The sequence below is a fragment of the Gigantopelta aegis genome, chromosome 4, assembly GCF_016097555.1.
Source record: "Gigantopelta aegis isolate Gae_Host chromosome 4, Gae_host_genome, whole genome shotgun sequence".
Lineage (NCBI taxonomy): Eukaryota > Metazoa > Mollusca > Gastropoda > Neomphalida > Peltospiridae > Gigantopelta > Gigantopelta aegis.
This window is the reverse complement of record NC_054702.1, coordinates 109489067-109509436: the sequence shown is the minus strand read 5'-3', so window position 1 is coordinate 109509436 and position 20370 is coordinate 109489067. Positions and strand designations below refer to the sequence as shown.

General features: G+C 35.9%; 1 protein-coding gene across 2 annotated transcripts in view; it reads right to left on the bottom strand.

Moving 5' to 3' along the window:
* The window catches only part of LOC121371726 (pleckstrin homology domain-containing family H member 2-like), a 179626-nt gene that overhangs the window by 7730 nt on the left and 151526 nt on the right, over window positions 1-20370 (bottom strand). For both annotated transcript variants that reach the window (XM_041497826.1, XM_041497827.1), the window contains exon 28: window positions 2382-2534. In XM_041497826.1, coding sequence (XP_041353760.1) covers window positions 2382-2534 — 153 coding nt within the window. The remainder of the gene's footprint in view (window positions 1-2381; window positions 2535-20370) is intronic.

Here is a 20370-nt window from a genome sequence, read left to right as displayed (position 1 = left end):
TCAAGAAAACTCAAAATGGATAACCCTATTTAAATCAGTTACAGGTATATCCACAAAGGATCTAATCTTATATGGGGATAATTTTATTGTTCGTAAAACATTGCACTTGAAAAATATGTTTTGGAAAGATACTCTGGAAAATTGGGCAGAAATACAACAAAAACAAAATCCGAATAATGTAGAAGACATACTTGGAACAAATATATGGCTTAACAGTAAAATATTAATAGATCATAAACCATTTTTGTATAAAACCTATATTGGTAAAAGCATTATTTTTATAAACGATTTATTAGACGAAAATGGAATTTTTTAAATATATGACCAGTTTGTTGAAAAATACCATATAACTACAAATTTTATCAACTATGCATCATTAATTAATAAATGCTGTCAAATCATTTATATATAAATTAGATCAGTTAAAAGACGATCATTTTAACACAGTGAAAAATCCTATATACCCTTTAAAACTGCAACTATTATTTAAAAGTAAAAAAGGGTGCAGAGATATGTATGACATTTTAAACTTTCAGTATGTAAAGCCAAAAGGACAGATAAAATATAGTAATGAAGGCTTTTTATTTGAACAAACTGACTGGGAAAAATATTATGCTTTACCATTTCGATGTGTGAAAGATTCTAGCCTTCGATGGTTTCAGTATAGATTACTGCAAAACATATTAGCTACTAATACTTTTCTATACAAGATTAACTACACTGATTCTGATATATGTAACTTCTGTAATAATTTTCCTGAAACAATACAACATTTATTTTTCGATTGCGATAAAGTACACACTTTATGGGAAGCAGTAACAGACTGGATATTTACTCGAACAGGAACTATAATTCATTTTAATAAAATTATTATAATGTTTGGTTTGATAAATAATAATAAAAGCGATTTTATAAACTGGTTAATAATTAATATAAAATATTATATATACAGTATGAAAATACAAAAGAAATGTTTAAGTATTAACGCTGTGCATGGCATAATGCAACATAAATTTGAAATTGAAAGATATATTCTTTTAAAAACTTGTAAATACGATGTATTTAATAATGAATGGGCAACGTGGCAAACACTATTTTATTGAGACTTAAAGATAATCTCGACATGGAAACAGCTTGTTTGAAAACAAAATTCAGACTACATTTTAGAACAAATATAATATTTTTAATTTCATCTCTTCCATATATATTTCTGGTAGATGTGGGTACATCTGTGAATATATGTACATGTATAATATATATGTGTATGCATTTATGTATGTGGGTATCTCTATGAATATACTGTCATATATGCGCAATTATGCACGAATTAACTCTGTTCCTTCTTTCGTTTCTTATTTCTTTTTTCTTTTCATTTTTTTCTTTTCTTTTTTCTCTATTTTTCTTTATCTTTCTTTTCAATTTAGGTCAGTGCCCTAGAGGAGTTTAAAGAATATTTCTTCATACTAGATATGTCTATGTAATTACCTGTATATGTTACTACTAATATATATATGCTATGTATTGTAGTAGTGATTTAGGGCCACAACCCTAACACTACGTATTCTTCTGGGACAATAAAAAAGAAAAAAAAAGAAAAAAAAAGAAGAGTTGTGACAGCTTTCAAGTTTATGGCAAACTGACATTTCAGTTCAGTGCTATCTAAAGTAATTAATAACGTTCCATTATGGCTTCCTAAAACATTCTTGTTTGTAACTTTACCCACTGTTTTCGCAATAAGAAAAGGGAGGGGGACAACAAAATCATGGCTGAAAAACTGAAAGGATGTGTGAATGGTTTAAATTGGTTACATAACACCAAATAGTATTTTATAAGGTAGGCCTGGTGAACATGTTTTTCAGTTTCATCTAATAAAACTGTATTATAGCCATTATGGTTAAAAATATTTCGATTCATATGAAAGTCTACAAGAACGTAAAATGGGATATAACATTTTGACGTTATATGATGATATTATACTATTGGCACACTACAAGCTTACTCAAATGTCAACACAATGAGATCAGTGATATTAATTAAAATCAATTATGCATAATAATTAGGATATTAAACTCACTACCATTTTCATATGATGTTTATGCCCTTGTGAAATAATTTTTATTGTCATTGTCACTCGCTAAAGCTCAAGACAACTTAATTATTATTTCACTCAGGACATAAACATGATACAAAATGGAAGTTTGTTTAATATCCTGTAAGTGATGTCACATAAATACCAGTAAAAGTACCTGTATGTCATACAGTGAAATGTAGCCTGGAATGCAGACTAAATAATAAGGAGACCATGAACTCATTTTCTATTGATTAACACAGATAATTCACTTCTGTAGTCTACAGCTATCAGCTAACGCACTAATATCTACCTTGGGCTGTGACATGGAGAAGATGAGTTTCTCGGTGCGGTGTTCGTAGTGGTGGGGGGCGGACTCAATCAGCTGGTTGACAACCATCATGAAGTCGTTCTTCCACCCGCCAAATGTGATCAGTGACCGGAAATCATAAAGAGCAGCTGGTTGCTGAAACAAAACACAGACTGGTAAACCATACAGAGCAGCTGGTTGCTGAAACAAAACACAGACTGGTAAACCATACAGAGCAGCTGGTTGCTGAAAATCCCCCACAAAAAACACAGATGGGTAAACCAAATGTAACCAGCAACCGAAAATCAGAGCATTTGGTTGCTGCAAAAATACAAAAACACAGAATAGTAAACCAAGTGTAATCAGTGGCTGAAAATCATACAGAGCAGCTAGTTACTGAAAAAAAACCCAAAAAACACACAAACAAAACAGACAGGTAAAGCAAATGTATTCAGCGACCGGAAATCATACAGAGTGACTGGTTGCTGAAAACCCCCCCCACAGAATGATAAACCAAATGTATTCAGTGACCGGAAATCATACAGAGTGACTGGTTGCTGAAAAACACCCCCACAGAATGATAAACCAAATGTATTCAGTGCCTGATAATCATACAGAGTGACTGGTTGCTGGAGACAAAGAAAACACAGTATGACAAATCAAATTTACTCACTGACTGAAAACAATACGTATACATAGTTACTGGTTGCTGGAGACAAAGAAAACACAGTATGACAAATCAAATTTACTCACTGACTGAAAACAATACGTATACATAGTTACTGGTTGCTGGAGACAAAGAAAACACAGTATGACAAATCAAATTTACTCACTGACTGAAAACAATACGTATACATAGTTACTGGTTGCTGGAGACAAAGAAAACACAGTATGACAAATCAAATTTACTCACTGACTGAAAACAATACGTATACATAGTTACTGGTTGCTGGAGACAAAGAAAACACAGTATGACAAATCAAATTTACTCACTGACTGAAAACAATACGTATACATAGTTACTGGTTGCCGGAGACAAAGAAAACACAGTATGACAAATCAAATTTACTCACTGACTGAAAACAATACGTATACATAGTTACTGGTTGCCGGAGACAAAGAAAACACAGTATGACAAATCAAATTTACTCACTGACTGAAAACAATACGTATACATAGTTACTGGTTGCCGGAGACAAAGAAAACACAGTATGACAAATCAAATTTACTCACTGACTGAAAACAATACGTATACATAGTTACACAGTATGACAAATCAAATTTACTCACTGACTGAAAACAATACGTATACATAGTTACTGGTTGCCGGAGACAAAGAAAACACAGTTGCCGGAGACAAAGAAAACACAGTATGACAAATCAAATTTACTCACTGACTGAAAACAATACGTATACATAGTTACTGGTTGCCGGAGACAAAGAAAACACAGTATGACAAATCAAATTTACTCACTGACTGAAAACAATACGTATACATAGTTACTGGTTGCCGGAGACAAAGAAAACACAGTATGACAAATCAAATTTACTCACTGACTGAAAACAATACGTATACATAGTTACTGGTTGCCGGAGACAAAGAAAACACAGTATGACAAATCAAATTTACTCACTGACTGAAAACAATACGTATACATAGTTACTGGTTGCCGGAGACAAAGAAAACACAGTATGACAAATCAAATTTACTCACTGACTGAAAACAATACGTATACATAGTTACTAGTTTCTGGAGACAAAGAAAACACAGTATGACAAATCAAATTTACTCACTGACTGAAAACAATACGTATACATAGTTACTGGTTGCTGGAGACAAAGAAAACACAGTATGACAAATCAAATTTACTCACTGACTGAAAACAATACGTATACATAGTTACTGGTTGCTGGAGACAAAGAAAACACAGTATGACAAATCAAATTTACTCACTGACTGAAAACAATACGTATACATAGTTACTGGTTGCTGGAGACAAAGAAAACACAGTATGACAAATCAAATTTACTCACTGACTGAAAACAATACGTATACATAGTTACTGGTTGCCGGAGACAAAGAAAACACAGTATGACAAATCAAATTTACTCACTGACTGAAAACAATACGTATACATAGTTACTGGTTGCTGAGAACAATACGTATACATAGTTACTGGTTGCTGGAGAAAACCAAAATAACAGACTACCAAACCACATGTAATCAGCAACCAGAACCTTACACAACAGTTGCTTGCTGGAGCAAAAACTAAATAACAGTGTGAAAAACCAAAAACATAACCTGAATGATTTATAACAGATAGGAATAATTTATTTTATTTAAAGCCTGATTTCTTGTCTACAGATAATTAAAATTCATCTGTCAAATTTGGCTTCACAGAGAATTAAATCAACTTTGCATTTCACATTAACATTCAAATGTTTATCCTCACAATCCATTTCTACTGAATCTTTTAGAATGTCAACTTGTTTCAGACATGCTTGATGGTTCTCCCCGTTGGTGAGCCCAATGGGCTGTTTCTCATTCCAACCAGTGCACCATGACTGGTATATCAAAGGATGTGGTATGTGGTATCCTGTTTGTGGAATGATGCATTCAAAACATCCTAAGCTTCTAATGGAAAAATGTAGCGAGTTTCCTGTCTAAAACTATATGTCTGAATGACCAAATGTTTAACATCCAACTGACGATGATAAATAAATCAAAGCACTTTAGTGGTGTTGTTAAACAAAAACTAACTTTCTTTTGTTTTGCTCGATGGTTGCTTGTAAACCAAGTGTATCTGAAAGTTTAAGTCTTAGTTTTTGTTGTTGTTTGTTTTGTTTAACGACACCACTAGAGTACATTGATTTATTAATCATTGGCTATTGGATGTCAAACATTTGGTAATTTGTATTAAGCAGTTATCTGCCTAATGTGGCTATCGGTCATTTAAACTGAATCCTAACTGCATAAAATACCTTTATTAAATGGCCACAGTAATTTTCTCTTGGCCCACACACAAAATCAATCAAATGTATTGCTGGTAGCCTGGTGGTATTTAACAGTGACAAGCTGACCGATGGTTACATATCAACACGTGAATCTCTGACTTGGAATATAGATATGGAAATTAATAAAATATATTAACTTTGTTTCTGATGATGGATTGGCAAACTATTACTAAGTTCTAGTGAATTAATTGAAAGAAATGTCACTGAACTTAGACAGTGAACGTGGAAACTTTAAATGGCATTACAGTGAATCCATGCATTAATTAGCTGTATAGACTACTTATAATTTGTAATTTACCTGTAATAAGTAGCAGTCACCTGTCATAAGTGGCTACTTTTGATTACCTACTTAAGACAGGTTTGACTAAAGAAATACCATGTTCAAAAATTACTGTGTTAATGTCTATTCATTGTTTTAAAATTATCAAATTGTAATTTTTGTTTAGTAATAGGCATACCTGATTAGTTACTATACTGTCATAATAGGCATACCATACAAGTTAATATAGCCATAACAGACATGATTAGTTACTATATTATCATAATAGGCATACCTGACTGGTTACTTTGCTGTCATAATAAGCATACTTAATTAGCTCCTATACTGTTATAGGCATACCTGACTAGTTACTGTCATATCATGTAACATTTTGTCTAATAGTGTCCAAAATGCTTACTAGGAACTGAATAGGAGCTTAGTTGTAATGTGGGTCAGCTAGAAGTCAAGACAGAAGCGTGTAATAATGGAAACGTCAATCACTGGGATTATTTACTTTGTACACCATGCTGCATGTTGGCAAGATTAGAGACCAGCAGTGTGAGATAAGTTTAATATTTCACAAACTGCATGTCTACAGCATAGCTCGTTTAATACGAAAGATATCTCAAAGTAAAATATTATTGTAACTGTTAAGAAAAACCTTGGGCAATATTAACAGTTTGACAGACTATTCTTGTGGTCAGATGTCAACTGGCAGAAATTAACACTGAAATGTGAACTGAGATAATGAATTCTTAAGATGTTTCTCCTAGATTGTTCCAGACTGAAAAGAATATGATGATAAAAAAACAAAAACAAAACCAAACAAATTCACAAGAAGACAGAATAGAAAAAAAAGTCAGATTCATTTGACAGAAGTGGAAATGTTTATAAAATAGCTTGAATAATTTAAATATTTCTATATAGTTAAATGTCTGTTACATTCATTACAATTTAGCATCATCCCATTGGTCCAGCCATAGCAACGTTAGTTGGCTAATTTCTCAATGAAGGTCACAATAATGTTGTCATGGAATGTCATATCTGATGACGTCACTTTATATTGGTTCTTTGTCTTACTGAGACTTATTGTTTGAGAACCAAAACATAATTCAAAGTAAAGTATGAACTGTGTTATTATTGGTATGCTTCAAATTTAATTATAAGTATTGTCTGTTATTTCTTTTACAAGAACAAAACAAATCATCCAAAAACTTGTGTGAACTGCTTTACTGATTAACACAGTTTGCAGATGACCTTTTTTTTTCCAATATGCTGATGAATGTAAAAGAAATAATAGACAATCCTTAAAGGTAGAGTAAACTCAAACAAGAGATTTATGTGTTGGAAAGATGCATACCCTGACACTTTAACAAATGAAAAACGCGCAATTTTAGAGTTAATAAAAAAAACCTTGATTATTCCTGCTAACTGGGGGCAGCCATTTTGTTTCGTTTTTGTGATGTCCAGTGGTGTAGCTTGGGGCAGAGTGACATCAGCTCCGTCCATCTGCTCTATGCACAGTGTAAACAAACGCTCTAATTTATGACAAGGCGCTTCGCTTTCATCAACCTGACTTGTAAAACAACATAAATGACTTGATAGTATAATAAACTATTTAACTAAATATATTTCAATTTGCATCAATAGAACGAAATGGAGTTATAGTATTTTTTTTTTTTTTTTAAATCTAAAGAAAAAAATGCATATTATTAGGCCTATTGGTATGCTACGTTTGAGCAAAAACGACCACTCACGATACCCAAGTGATAATTTTATTTTCTTTGGGACTACGTAATTGGTCAGTTTTGTTATTTTAGATGGGAAAGTCTACTTAATCAAGGGTTTTACAGAATTACTCACAGTAATAAAGCAGACGGCTAATCAATTACGATTAGAGGGGTGTCCGTACGGTTAATACACAATACCCTGTGATCTTAATAAAAGAGGCACGTCTTTTTAGTGTGTCAGTGTCTGGGGACCATCTAAATATACACCTGCCAATCAGGAACCACAGGTACAGGCCACAGAAAAAAAAGACTAATTAACTAAGAAAACACTCCGATTATTATTTCAGTACGTGGGTTAATTTATGTACAAGCCATAATACAACAAATACAGTTATTTCAACACTTTGACAATGGTGGTTTATTTTGTATTAAACATAAATATATAATTGTTGCTGGCTTACTGAGATGACTATTATTACAGAATATTGCAATACATCCGCAAAAATCAGGTATGTTTTGTTTCTTCAGTTCGAAGACTAATTCCTGACGTGACATGTTAGGTATTACGTAACCACCAGCTCACCAGATAGATAGATAACAATTTAACGTGTCCATATACCACTAGGGTTTCGAACACGCCCATCCAGAGTCCTACCTCCGATAAGATCGGTGGCCTGACTCGGGATGAGGGGAGGATAGAGTTGAAAATGGGCAGAATTTTAAAAATAGCTATTAGTAAAAAAGTTAATAGAATTAAAAAACAAAATTAAATAAAAAGTTACAAGCCAAAAATAAAAAGAATTGACTGCTCGGCTGAATATTTATATAATTTGGAGCATTTTAGATGGACAGTCCAAAAATAAATAAGAGAAAGAAGAGAGGATCGGACTATTTAATAATATTAAAAAAAGAATGGGGGTGGGGGGTGGGGTGAGTTTAAGGTGGGCGGAATTTGGAATACGAATTTAGTAGTTAGGTCAAAGACCTAAAGCCAAAATGAGCTCATTCATACAACTCATGTCTGGACAAAAATTTAGAGTGCTTGACCGAAAGGGTTTTAAGGTGATTTGAGCAATTTAGACGGGCTGCCAAAATAAAGTGTGTTGGACTGTTTACAATTTAAAAAAAAAAATTAAAGTCCAACTAAGCCCTTGGAATGGTTGGCAACTACGGGGACAAGATGAAGTGCTTGGCGTTGAACTGCGGCACCAGTTTCCTCCAATGGTGGGCTAACAAGGTCTTAGCTAGCTCAACGTAATGGGCACCGGCGATGATCTTCAGTACTCTGTGGATGGTATAGTTGTCCATTTCTTCGAAGAGTATTCCTTGTCTGTAGATATCATCTCAGCGCGACGTCACCACAAGTCCAAACTTCCCGTCTCATAGTTCCATGGCGTAGATGGCACACTCAACTCCGTCAGGAAACTTCTTAAAGTTGCCCTCAAGAATGCCTCCCAGCAGTGAGCTGGTGTCCGAGGTGTCCCCGACCAAGTATCGAGCATACTGGCCCTTGATCTTGGAGATGGCTAGGCTCCAGGCGGCGTCCCTGTTACGGATGGTCGCGGGAGGCCAGGCCTTGGCTGGCTGGTCACTACTCGGTGGGGTGACGGCCTTCGGCTTCACAGCAGCACCATCCATAGGGGTCTTGGCGGAGCTCCCCGGAGGTGGGGGACTCGATGCCGAACGCCTCGAAGGGGTTGGAACGGGAGACGCACGCCGTGGAGTCTCACAGATCGCTGTGTCCAACTGCAGCATCGACTGGTCCACTGGCTCAGTCTGTTCAGAGGTATCTGCGTCGGCTGGCACTGGTTGGTCGGGTCCCGGGGGTGGGGGCGGCGACGCAGACAGGACCACCGCTGGCGGTTGAGCCGCCAGGTTAGGTCCCCCCTGAGCTGTCCCTGGTGCAGGTTTCCTCTTCCTCCTTCCTCTTCATCGTGTTCGTTACTCCAACAAAGAGCAGTAGCTTGCAATAAGTCCCCCCAGGTGGAGGGGGCAACTCGAGAGAGCAGAGCAACACATCTGGCCTCAGACCACAATTAATTTCGGTATATGTTTCTATATAGCCTTAGTGGCTATAACATTTTTATTAATATCAGCAGGCCCGTGAAGTTTTGTATGTACCTTTGCCTGCATGGGGGACACATACCCTGAAAAGGACAACCCCTGTTGTCCAGCTCTTTCTCCCAGCATATTGGTTTAAACAGACACACCCTCTAAACCAGGCCGGAGTACACCCATTTTACACAAAAAGCACTACTTTTGCATGTGCCGGAATTACCACAAACAAGTCTTCAATGTCAACAAGTTACACATGTTTACAAACTACATGCTATCCCCTGTCACTTCAGTCAAACAGTTGCCACTTCATAGCTGTCTGCCATGAAATAATCACAGTCAAACAGCAGACTACTTGCGCGGTCAAATTTCCGGATTTTGGACAACCAAATGGGAAGATAACTGTAATCTGAGGCCATCTTTCCTCATCGAAGGCATAGCTCGGAGTGAGCTCACCAGAGGGCGTATTCACTGGGATGATACAAAATGGCTGTGCCTGTTATATATAATAGCCGTCACATTTAACCGTTTTATTAATTAACTATCCGATTATACTTGTTGATATTAAGCAATAATGTGCATTATATATCATTGAATATGCATACCAGGTCAAATGCCTTGATTGTCCCTTCCTTTAAGTACATTTCACTTCATTTCATGCTGGTTTCAGTGGAAACAGTTTTTAAAACCTTTCTCAATAAAATAGCTTGGAAATCAATTCTATAATTCATTAACATGAAATGTACATCAGAGCGAAGTATTATCTAAGTTATTAATCCAAAGATGGATTACTGTATTATCTAATTTTGCATCTAGTGAAGGTTCATGCGCAATTAACATCACATCAGAATGGAGGGAAATAAGTGGTGGGGAAATCAACTACAGATCTTTATAATTGGACTACACAGTAATTTATTATTTTATGAAAATTTATAATAAGTATTTAAATCAAGGAAGGAAAAAAGATAATATTATGTTATTATATTATCAATTTATTTTTGTTTAATTAAAATGAACCGTGATGAACATCCATAGGTGCAACTATAAACCAAGTTTCAATGAATTAGGACTTGTAATTTGTGAGAATCTGGTCTAAATACAAAACTTTAATGGTAAACTTTAATGCAATAGTTGACACCATGGCTGCTCCTGTCATCAGGAAAGTAGACAATAAAGGGAAAGAAATCAGACAGCTCTTCAGATGGCTAATTAGAAAAAATAAGTTATTCAAGGGTTTTAGTTGTCACACAACACCACACACCCCACCAGACTAGCAATATGGTAGTAATTGTTGGGTTTGGAATCTCAGCTAATAATATTGACCACTAACAAGTTTATAAGATGATGAGTGAAAAACCCATTAAGCTAGCAATGCCCTATTAAAGATTAATCAATGCTGTGCAGCAGTGCTTTATTAAAGGACCTTGTACACAGAACACCAAGTCCTGTGTGAGTCTCTTCCCTTGGAGCTGACCACTGAATAAATCATTTACCACGGTGACCCAAACCACTGACCCATGACATGGAGATTTCAACTCGCAGGTCTCAGCCACGTAACAGCTCTTTTGATCCAGTAACCGCTCACTTTCACACACAATTTAAGATGGAACTGTGTTGGGAACACCAGCAAGGAAATCCATTTGAAGCTCATCATATTAAATGACAAATAATTTCCAAACATAAATTACTCGCGTCCTAATCAATATGATTATTATCTTTTTTCCCCCGACATCAATGCTACTCCAGTGGCCATTTCACGAGATCAGTCTTGTTAACGATGGGTGAAATAACATTTGCATCATTGATTTTCAGAGTGTGCACAGAGACAATTGCAAGCATGACACATAATGTCGGTTGAGGAGAATTGTAATTAATGCTAATTAAAGATAACAGACATTAAGTGAGCTAGGAGATAGAAGGAAACAGTTGTGAAGATTGTAAATAACAAGTCAACCTGAGACAGGAATCCACTGTTGTAGGAAGATGGTAGAATAAACAACAGCAGTATTAGCTATACTTTTCAATTAACTAATGTCCAAGAACTGATTGCTAGCAAACACTCCTCACTCATTCTATTCATTATTGATGTCCACACACTTTCTTACTCTTTATGTATAGAGCAAATAGCCCATTAATTAACAGCAATTAATCAAAATTACCTTAATAGGCATTTAACACATTACAGGGAAATAATTATGAACTGCCAATTGAAAACCCCCCACCTACCAACTGAATAATTAATAATATATTTACAATTGTTCTGCTTCATGGGTTTAAAGAAAACAATTAGCAAGGTAAATTGAGAATTTTCACCACCCACTTCCTAAATGTCTTTCTCAAATTACGGGTGTGGCGAGTTGAAAGTCAAGCTGAGATTTTCATATGAATTTAATCAGAAATGTTATCTTTCAACAGTTATATCAAGTGATCTGATTGGCATCTCACAGACAGCAGTGACAAGGATATCGATTTTCAAACTTAAGCACGTTATAAGAGTACATTTAACCTCATATTGTAGCAAGTTTAACCTCATATTGTAGCAAGTTTAACCTCATATTGTAGCAAGTTTAACCTCTATGTTTTATTACACTTCTTGGCTTGAAGAAACATACTTACCTGACATTATGAGGTCTACCTCTAAGTAATCACAACATTTTGCCAAATTATCTATTAAACTTAAAAAACCTGCAGAGATCCAGTAATTTTCCAAAAAAACATCAATGATTACATGAAATTACTTTGCCAAATTAAAATAAAAGTTGCTGATTTTTTTTAAAAATTCACAAATGACAAATCTGGCAAGTTGCCAAGCTAGCCGTGCATTATTAAGTTTATGTAACATATGTGATATTTCAGTTTACATAACCATGGTTATCATCATATAGTCCACCATAGTTCAGAGATGGCAGAAAAAAATGAAACCACCAACTGCACACAACTGGTACACACGTCAGGTTTTGCACGGACTATTGTAATAGTGGAATAATTACTTGTCACATTTATTGATCAGGTCTTTATGTTTCACATGTCAGAAGTGAAAATTAACACACAAGGTGATAATACAGAGAATCATAAATGAGTTACCAATTTGTCCCTCGCGAAATAATAATCATCTGTCATGAGCTTATTTTACTAGGAACATAAATCTGATTACAGCTTGTACAGTTTGTTATTCTGTTTATTACCAAGGCTATTTTTCAAAAAGCCTTTTATTTTTATATCTATACATGTATATATGAATAGAGAAATAATGCAATCCACTTTACACACGGTTCTGAATATTGTTATAACTTTGTATTTATTCACATTCAAAGATAATTTTATTAAAACAAATTTTATTTATTAAGATAACAAAGAATCTGTAATGAATTGTACATGTTTTAAAATAACATTTTATACAAAATTTAACAATGAAAACAGAGAGGCATAAATGCAAGCTGTTTAAACTACTTGACATCACTTGTTTGTCTGCCGAATTCTAATGATATACTTAGCACTGAAAATGTGACTGGTTTATAATTACCAAATAGTCCAATAATATTGTACGTGACACCAAATACATGGTAAATTCTCAGTGAGAAATTATGATTATTTGCCCAGCTATCAGTGCCCACTGAGGTAATAAATTATGTTATTAACAGTGTGTCTGAATAATGGCCATACAGTGATAGTTATAGGTCCAAGGACACACGTAATCAATGATGTACTACAGCAGTAACATAATTCAAAATATCACTTTCCTGTTGATCATAGAACAATATATCTTTCAAGCATTATTAGTTCTCGTAACATGATATTTATATCTATAAATATTTATAAATAACGGCAGTACTATGTAACAATGTCGAGCCATCATCATCATCATCAACAGCAGCACCAATCATAGACATTAACACACAGTTTATTGTACAGCAGATAGCACAGACCATGCTTCGCATAGCACAGTTATTATTTCATATAACAGTTTGATAGTGATTATCCTTTTCATTAAATCAAAAGTGTTTTTGGCGACGTGACGACTGGGCGAGAGTTGGCTAATATTTCCCCCAGTGTGGGTCTCTCTTGTTATGTTTCATTCCGTTTCCCTGTTAACAGATGCTTCCAACCAGTTTTCATTCAACGTATAAGAAATAATTTCCCAAGGGAATCGCTCACTGCCACACAACATGCCGGATGAGTGGCTTTTCACAGAAGCAAGTTAATCTATTGATTATAGGCAGGTATTAAGCTTATTAATTCAAAGCAAACATGAGCCACATTTCCAGTGGACAGCCAGTGTAGAAAAGGAAGTGTGTATTAACTGTAGATATGTATCAGTGTAAACAGGTAGGTATTAATGTGTGGAAAGTCGGAGAATAGAAACACTTCAACACTGGTATTAATGCTCAATTAATACATCGCCAAACCACTGGTCAGCAGGTGTCGGACATATCATGAATACTGCTCCAAGCCTATTCATAAAGTAATCTAACTGTTGATGTAGAGTAAAACCTGTATTAACATGCTGACAGCCATAACTGGAACTATAAAAAACTAATACTTGGTAAATTTGTAATTAATTAGATATTTTGTGAGACTAATAAAATGACTATCAAAAGCCTATTCATACATAATTCTAACTAATAATAAAATTATAGTAAAAATTATATTAACACTGACATAAAGAGAACTATAAATAGAGAATATTGGCTACTATCTTAAAATATCAGCTTTATTCTGTGACTGTTAGAATGGTAAATGTCAGGAAGCTCTACAAGTGGCGTTCACCATTCAACCTGACCAGTATACAGTCGATATCAACTTTATTCTGTGAATGTTAGAATGGTAAATGTCAGGAAGCTCTACAAGTGGCGTTCACCATTCAACCTGACCAGTATACAGTCGATATCAGCTTTATTCTGTGACTGTTAGAATGGTAAATGTCAGGAAGCTCTACAAGTGGCGTTCACCATTCAACCTGACCAGTATACAGTCGATATCAGCTTTATTCTGTGACTGTTAGAATGGTAAATGTCAGGAAGCTCTACAAGTGGCGTTCACCATTCAACCTGACCAGTATACAGTCGATATCAACTTTATTCTGTGAATGTTAGAATGGTAAATGTCAGGAAGCTCTACAAGTGGCGTTCACCATTCAACCTGACCAGTATACAGTCGATATCAGCTTTATTCTGTGACTGTTAGAATGGTAAATGTCAGGAAGCTCTACAAGTGGCGTTCACCATTCAACCTGACCAGTATACAGTCGATATCAGCTTTATTCTGTGACTGTTAGAATGGTAAATGTCAGGAAGCTCTACAAGTGGCGTTCACCATTCAACCTGACCAGTATACAGTCGATATCAGCTTTATTCTGTGACTGTTAGAATGGTAAATGTCAGAAAGCTCTACAAGTGGCGTTCACCATTCAACCTGACCAGTATACAGTCGATATCAGCTTTATTCTGTGAATGTTAGAATGGTAAATCAGGAAGCTCTACAAGTGGCGAACCTGACCAGTATACAGTCGATATCAATTCTGTGACTGTAAATGGTAAATGTCAGGAAGCTCTACAAGTGGCGTTCACCATTCAACCTGACAAGTATACAGTCGATATCAGCTTTATTCTGTGACTGTTAGAATGGTAAATGTCAGGAAGCTCTACAAGTGGCGTTCACCATTCAACCTGACCAGTATACAGTCGATATCAACTTTATTCTGTGAATGTTAGAATGGTAAATGTCAGGAAGCTCTACAAGTGGCGTTCACCATTCAACCTGACCAGTATACAGTCGATATCAACTTTATTCTGTGAATGTTAGAATGGTAAATGTCAGGAAGCTCTACAAGTGGTGTTCACCATTCAACCTGACCAGTATACAGTCGATATCAGCTTTATTCTGTGACTGTTACAATGGTAAATGTCAGGAAGCTCTACAAGTGGTTTATACTGTAGAGTTACTGATTAACATCCTTTTGCCAATCATAACTAGGCTAAAAGTAGTTCTGTCCTAAAAACCTATATCTTTGGTCAATGACCCAAAATAGAGAAATTTATCTATTCATCAAATCTTGCCAATATATAGATTGATAGCAGGATAACATGTGGTCTGTTTGAAATGGGTAAATTTGTTCTACATGACATGATTTGTTAGAAAATGAAGATGAACTTTAAGACATGTCAGAAGAGGCAGTAATGGGAATATAATATTACACTGACATGTTATTTCATTTTAAACTATTACTATATGTTACCAATCATTTTATTTGACACTATATGACTCACTGTGAGAAAGGAAATCCATGGCTACTATAGAGGCTTGACCGGCCACTATACAGGCTTGACCAGCCACTATACAGGCTTGACCAGCCACTATACAGGCTTGACCGGCCACTATACAGGCTTGACCGGCCACTATACAGGCTTGACCAGCCACTATACAGGCTTGACCGGCCACTATACAGGCTTGACCAGCCTCAGTAGTGTTGTGGTTAAGCCATTGGACATACGCTGGTAGGTACTGGGTTTGCAACTCAGTGTACTGGCTCCCACCCAGAGCACGTTTTAATGACTCAGTTGGTAGGTGTAAGACAACTACACCAACTTCTCTCTCACTAACCACTAAACTAACCACTAACCCACTGTCCTGGACAGACAGACCAGATAGCCGAGGTGTGTGCCCAGGACAGCGTGCTTGAAACTTACTTGGATATAAGCATGAAAAATAAGTTCAAATGAATGAATACAGGCTAATCCTACTGCTTAATAACAGGGATATTATATATGCACTTTCTCAAAGACAGAACAACACATACCTTGACCTTTGATATGGCTGGAATGGGATAATGGAGGGGATATGTACTGGGACCATAAAGAAAGCACACTGTGTCATAATTCTGCGGTCAGTGTTTTTATAGTGGATGAAAGGCTAGAAGGATAGAAGTACAAACGGATCAATGGATGAACAAACAGATGTGTGAACAGACAGAATAACATATTCTCACAGTGAACTTGCAGAGTAAATCAATCGTAAAGGCTCAGTGAGTTTTATTATAACCCTGCTCAAGTTGAGGACAAATTTGCATAGAATACCGTTAACATTACTGGAGAATTGGCCACGACAAAGATGGTGATTCACAAATGACCATCACTCATTCTGCGTGGTGTGGTCACATTTGTCAAGTATCTCTACTACAATTGCCGTGAGGACAGCTAATCAGAGAGAGATCAGGCCAGCGGTGGCTGTGAATAAAATGACAGCCATTCCATTCAAGCCAAAGGGCCACGACTGTCAGGACCAAATTGATTTTTGACATAATTAGGCATCACCGACAACATCTGTACAGATTTTAGCCCACATCGATGAAGAAAAAATTATTTGTTGCTGCGTCTAATTTCCGGTCTTTAGTGCTTTTTTCTGCTCAAGTGCAGTGCTGACTGTTGATACTAAGACAGCAGCCGGGATTCGGCTCTTAATTCCAAAGTGGTGACAGTAATTCTCTGAGGTTTCAGTGAAAGGATAAAAAAAACCCCACCAAAACAAGAATGAATTTCACTTCCTTGTTCCAAGATTGTGCATCCAAGTTGATAAAGAGCAAGAAGTTACTGAAACTAGTACCGGTATTATAAATAGTGTCGTCCAAGATTGTGCATCCAAGTTGATAAAGAGCAAGAAGTTACTGAAACTAGTACCGGTATTATAAATAGTGTCGTCCAAGATTGTGCATCCAAGTTGATAAAGAGCAAGAAGTTACTGAAACTAGTACCGGTATTATAAATAGTGTCGTCCAAGATTGTGCATCCAAGTTGATAAAGAGCAAGAAGTTACTGAAACTAGTACCGGTATTATAAATAGTGTCGTCCAAGATTGTGCATCCAAGTTGATAAAGAGCAAGAAGTTACTGAAACTAGTACCGGTATTATAAATAGTGTCGTCCAAGATTGTGCATCCAAGTTGATAAAGAGCAAGAAGTTACTGAAACTAGTACCGGTATTATAAATAGTGTCGTCCAAGATTGTGCATCCAAGTTGATAAAGAGCAAGAAGTTACTGAAACTAGTACCGGTATTATAAATAGTGTCGTCCAAGATTGTGCATCCAAGTTGATAAAGAGCAAGAAGTTACTGAAACTAGTACCGGTATTATAAATAGTGTCGTCCAAGATTGTGCATCCAAGTTGATAAAGAGCAAGAAGTTACTGAAACTAGTACCGGTATTATAAATAGTGTCGTCCAAGATTGTGCATCCAAGTTGATAAAGAGCAAGAAGTTACTGAAACTAGTACCGGTATTATAAATAGTGTCGTCCAAGATTGTGCATCCAAGTTGATAAAGAGCAAGAAGTTACTGAAACTAGTACCGGTATTATAAATAGTGTCGTCCAAGATTGTGCATCCAAGTTGATAAAGAGCAAGAAGTTACTGAAACTAGTACCGGTATTATAAATAGTGTCGTCCAAGATTGTGCATCCAAGTTGATAAAGAGCAAGAAGTTACTGAAACTAGTACCGGTATTATAAATAGTGTCGTCCAAGATTGTGCATCCAAGTTGACAAAAGAGCAAGAAGTTACTGAAACTAGTACCGGTATTATAAATAGTGTCGTCCAAGATTGTGCATCCAAGTTGACAAAAGAGCAAGAAGTTACTGAAACTAGTACCGGTATTATAAATAGTCTCTTCCAAGATTGTGCATCCAAGTTGATAAAGAGCAAGAAGTTACTGAAACTAGTACCGGTATTATAAATAGTCTCTTCCAAGATTGTGCATCCAAGTTGATAAAGAGCAAGAAGTTACTGAAACTAGTACCGGTATTATAAATAGTGTCTTCCAAGATTGTGCATCCAAGTTGATAAAGAGCAAGAAGTTACTGAAACTAGTACCGGTATTATAAATGGTGTCTAGCAGAATATTGATGTTTGTATTGGAAAATGTCAATGCAGATGAGAAAAGAATGCTGGACAAAGAACATAATAAATAGTATATGGAGTCCTCCATGAACTGTTCAGTTAGTCTTGCCAACCATTAAAACAAAACAAAACAAAACTAACCCACTTCTAATATGAATCAATGCTTGAGAAAAATTACACTTGGCCTACATTCCTTAATGTCTGGTCAATTATATAACTAGTAAAACACACAACCAAATCCTCATTGGAAGGGATTTATTTAAGTGCAATTAAAATCTGATGGGGAAAAAACAACAAACAAACAAAATAACAAGTCTATTCTCCTCTTGTAAGTCACCTATAACAATATGAATTAAAATTTATGACAGTTAAGAGATGTTACTAAGAATGTTTTCACACAATCAAAATACCTAGCACACCTCTTTACACCGTGTTTTTAACTTTATATTCATGTTGATTGTCAATTTATTTATATTTTTACTATCGTTTGACCAGAGTTCGACAAATCCGCCAGCCCGACGCTCGTGGCTAGTGATTTTTAAGTTCGGGCTAGTGAGAAACCCCCCTCCTTATTGCTCGATCATGTGTTTTTTTTCTTTTTCTCTCGGCTGAAATTTCGTTTAATAAATTTGATTGTGATGTTTGTCATCGAATAATATCAACTAGGTCTGCAAACTGCAGTGACATACTATCTCTACATCGTCACAGTTACAGCATGCATTGTTTACTTTTCCCTTTCAAGATTCTGGCACAAGAAATAAGTCTAATGACATGCATGTTTTGACTGGTTGGACACGTCACGTGGTAGTTAATCTCGCACATATGTTTTAGGCTAAGAACTTGGAAATCACCAATCGTGACGACAGATTAATCTCAATCAAGTAAAGCCCAGACACGCTTTGAATTTCAGTGTTTGTTTTATTTACCTATTGTTTTCTAATTTAACACTTCGCTGACGTGGTTATCGGCAATCAGGAAAACAATTTACTTTAATGGTAACCGCACATGCATTGACTTGGCTTGGACTATCACGTGTAGCGGTTTGGATAATGCGTCACAGCTGCCGATACAAGATAATACCTTTTTTGTTCATCAATTAACAATGGATTAGATGTCGCCGTTACATTCTTTTGATATTGGTCTGACATGGAATAATGCCCTGTATTTGAGCAATTGGCATCACCATCCCTGGCAACATAAATAGTTGGCCCTAAATGTATAACCCACTACCAAATACACTGAACCATCTATTACCGCGTGTCACACTGTTGTACCCTCATTTAAATTTAATTATTTTGATAGTTGGTTTTGATACCAACCATGAGTTTGCTCAATTATTTTCCCCCGGGGGGATGGTAAAAGCGAAAACGGGACAATGACAATGGATCAAACTTGACAAAAGACCAAACGTACGCACAACAAAAAAATGAAAGTTATAACATGATCTAAGTGTTTGTTTTATTTTACTGTTATACTCGTAAATGTGTAATGTTACAAAAATTATATAAAAATTCAGTTATAATTGATCAGGAATTTGGGCTAGTGCTTTATCTTGGTGGGCTAGTGCTTTATCTTGGTGGGCTAGTGCTTTATCTTGGTGGGCTAGTGGTTTATCTTGGTGGGTTAGTGCTTTATCTTGGTGGGTTAGTGGTTTATCTTGGTGGGCTAGTGCTTTATCTTGGTGGGTTAGTGGTTTATCTTGGTGGGTTAGTGGTTTATCTTGGTGGGCTAGTGCTTTATCTTGGTGGGTTAGTGCTTTATCTTGGTGGGTTAGTGGTTTTCACAAATCAAAATATTTATCATACTCTGGTTTGACACCCAATAACCGATGTATTTTGGTGCTAGGGTGTCGTTAAATATTTATCATACTCTGGTTTGACACCCAATAACCGATGTATTTTGGTGCTAGGGTCTCGTTAAATATTTATCATACTCTGGTTTGACACCCAATAACAGATGTATTTTGGTGCTAGGGTGTCGTTAAATTTTTATCATACTCTGGTTTGACACCCAATAACCGATGTATTTTGGTGCTAGGGTGTCGTTA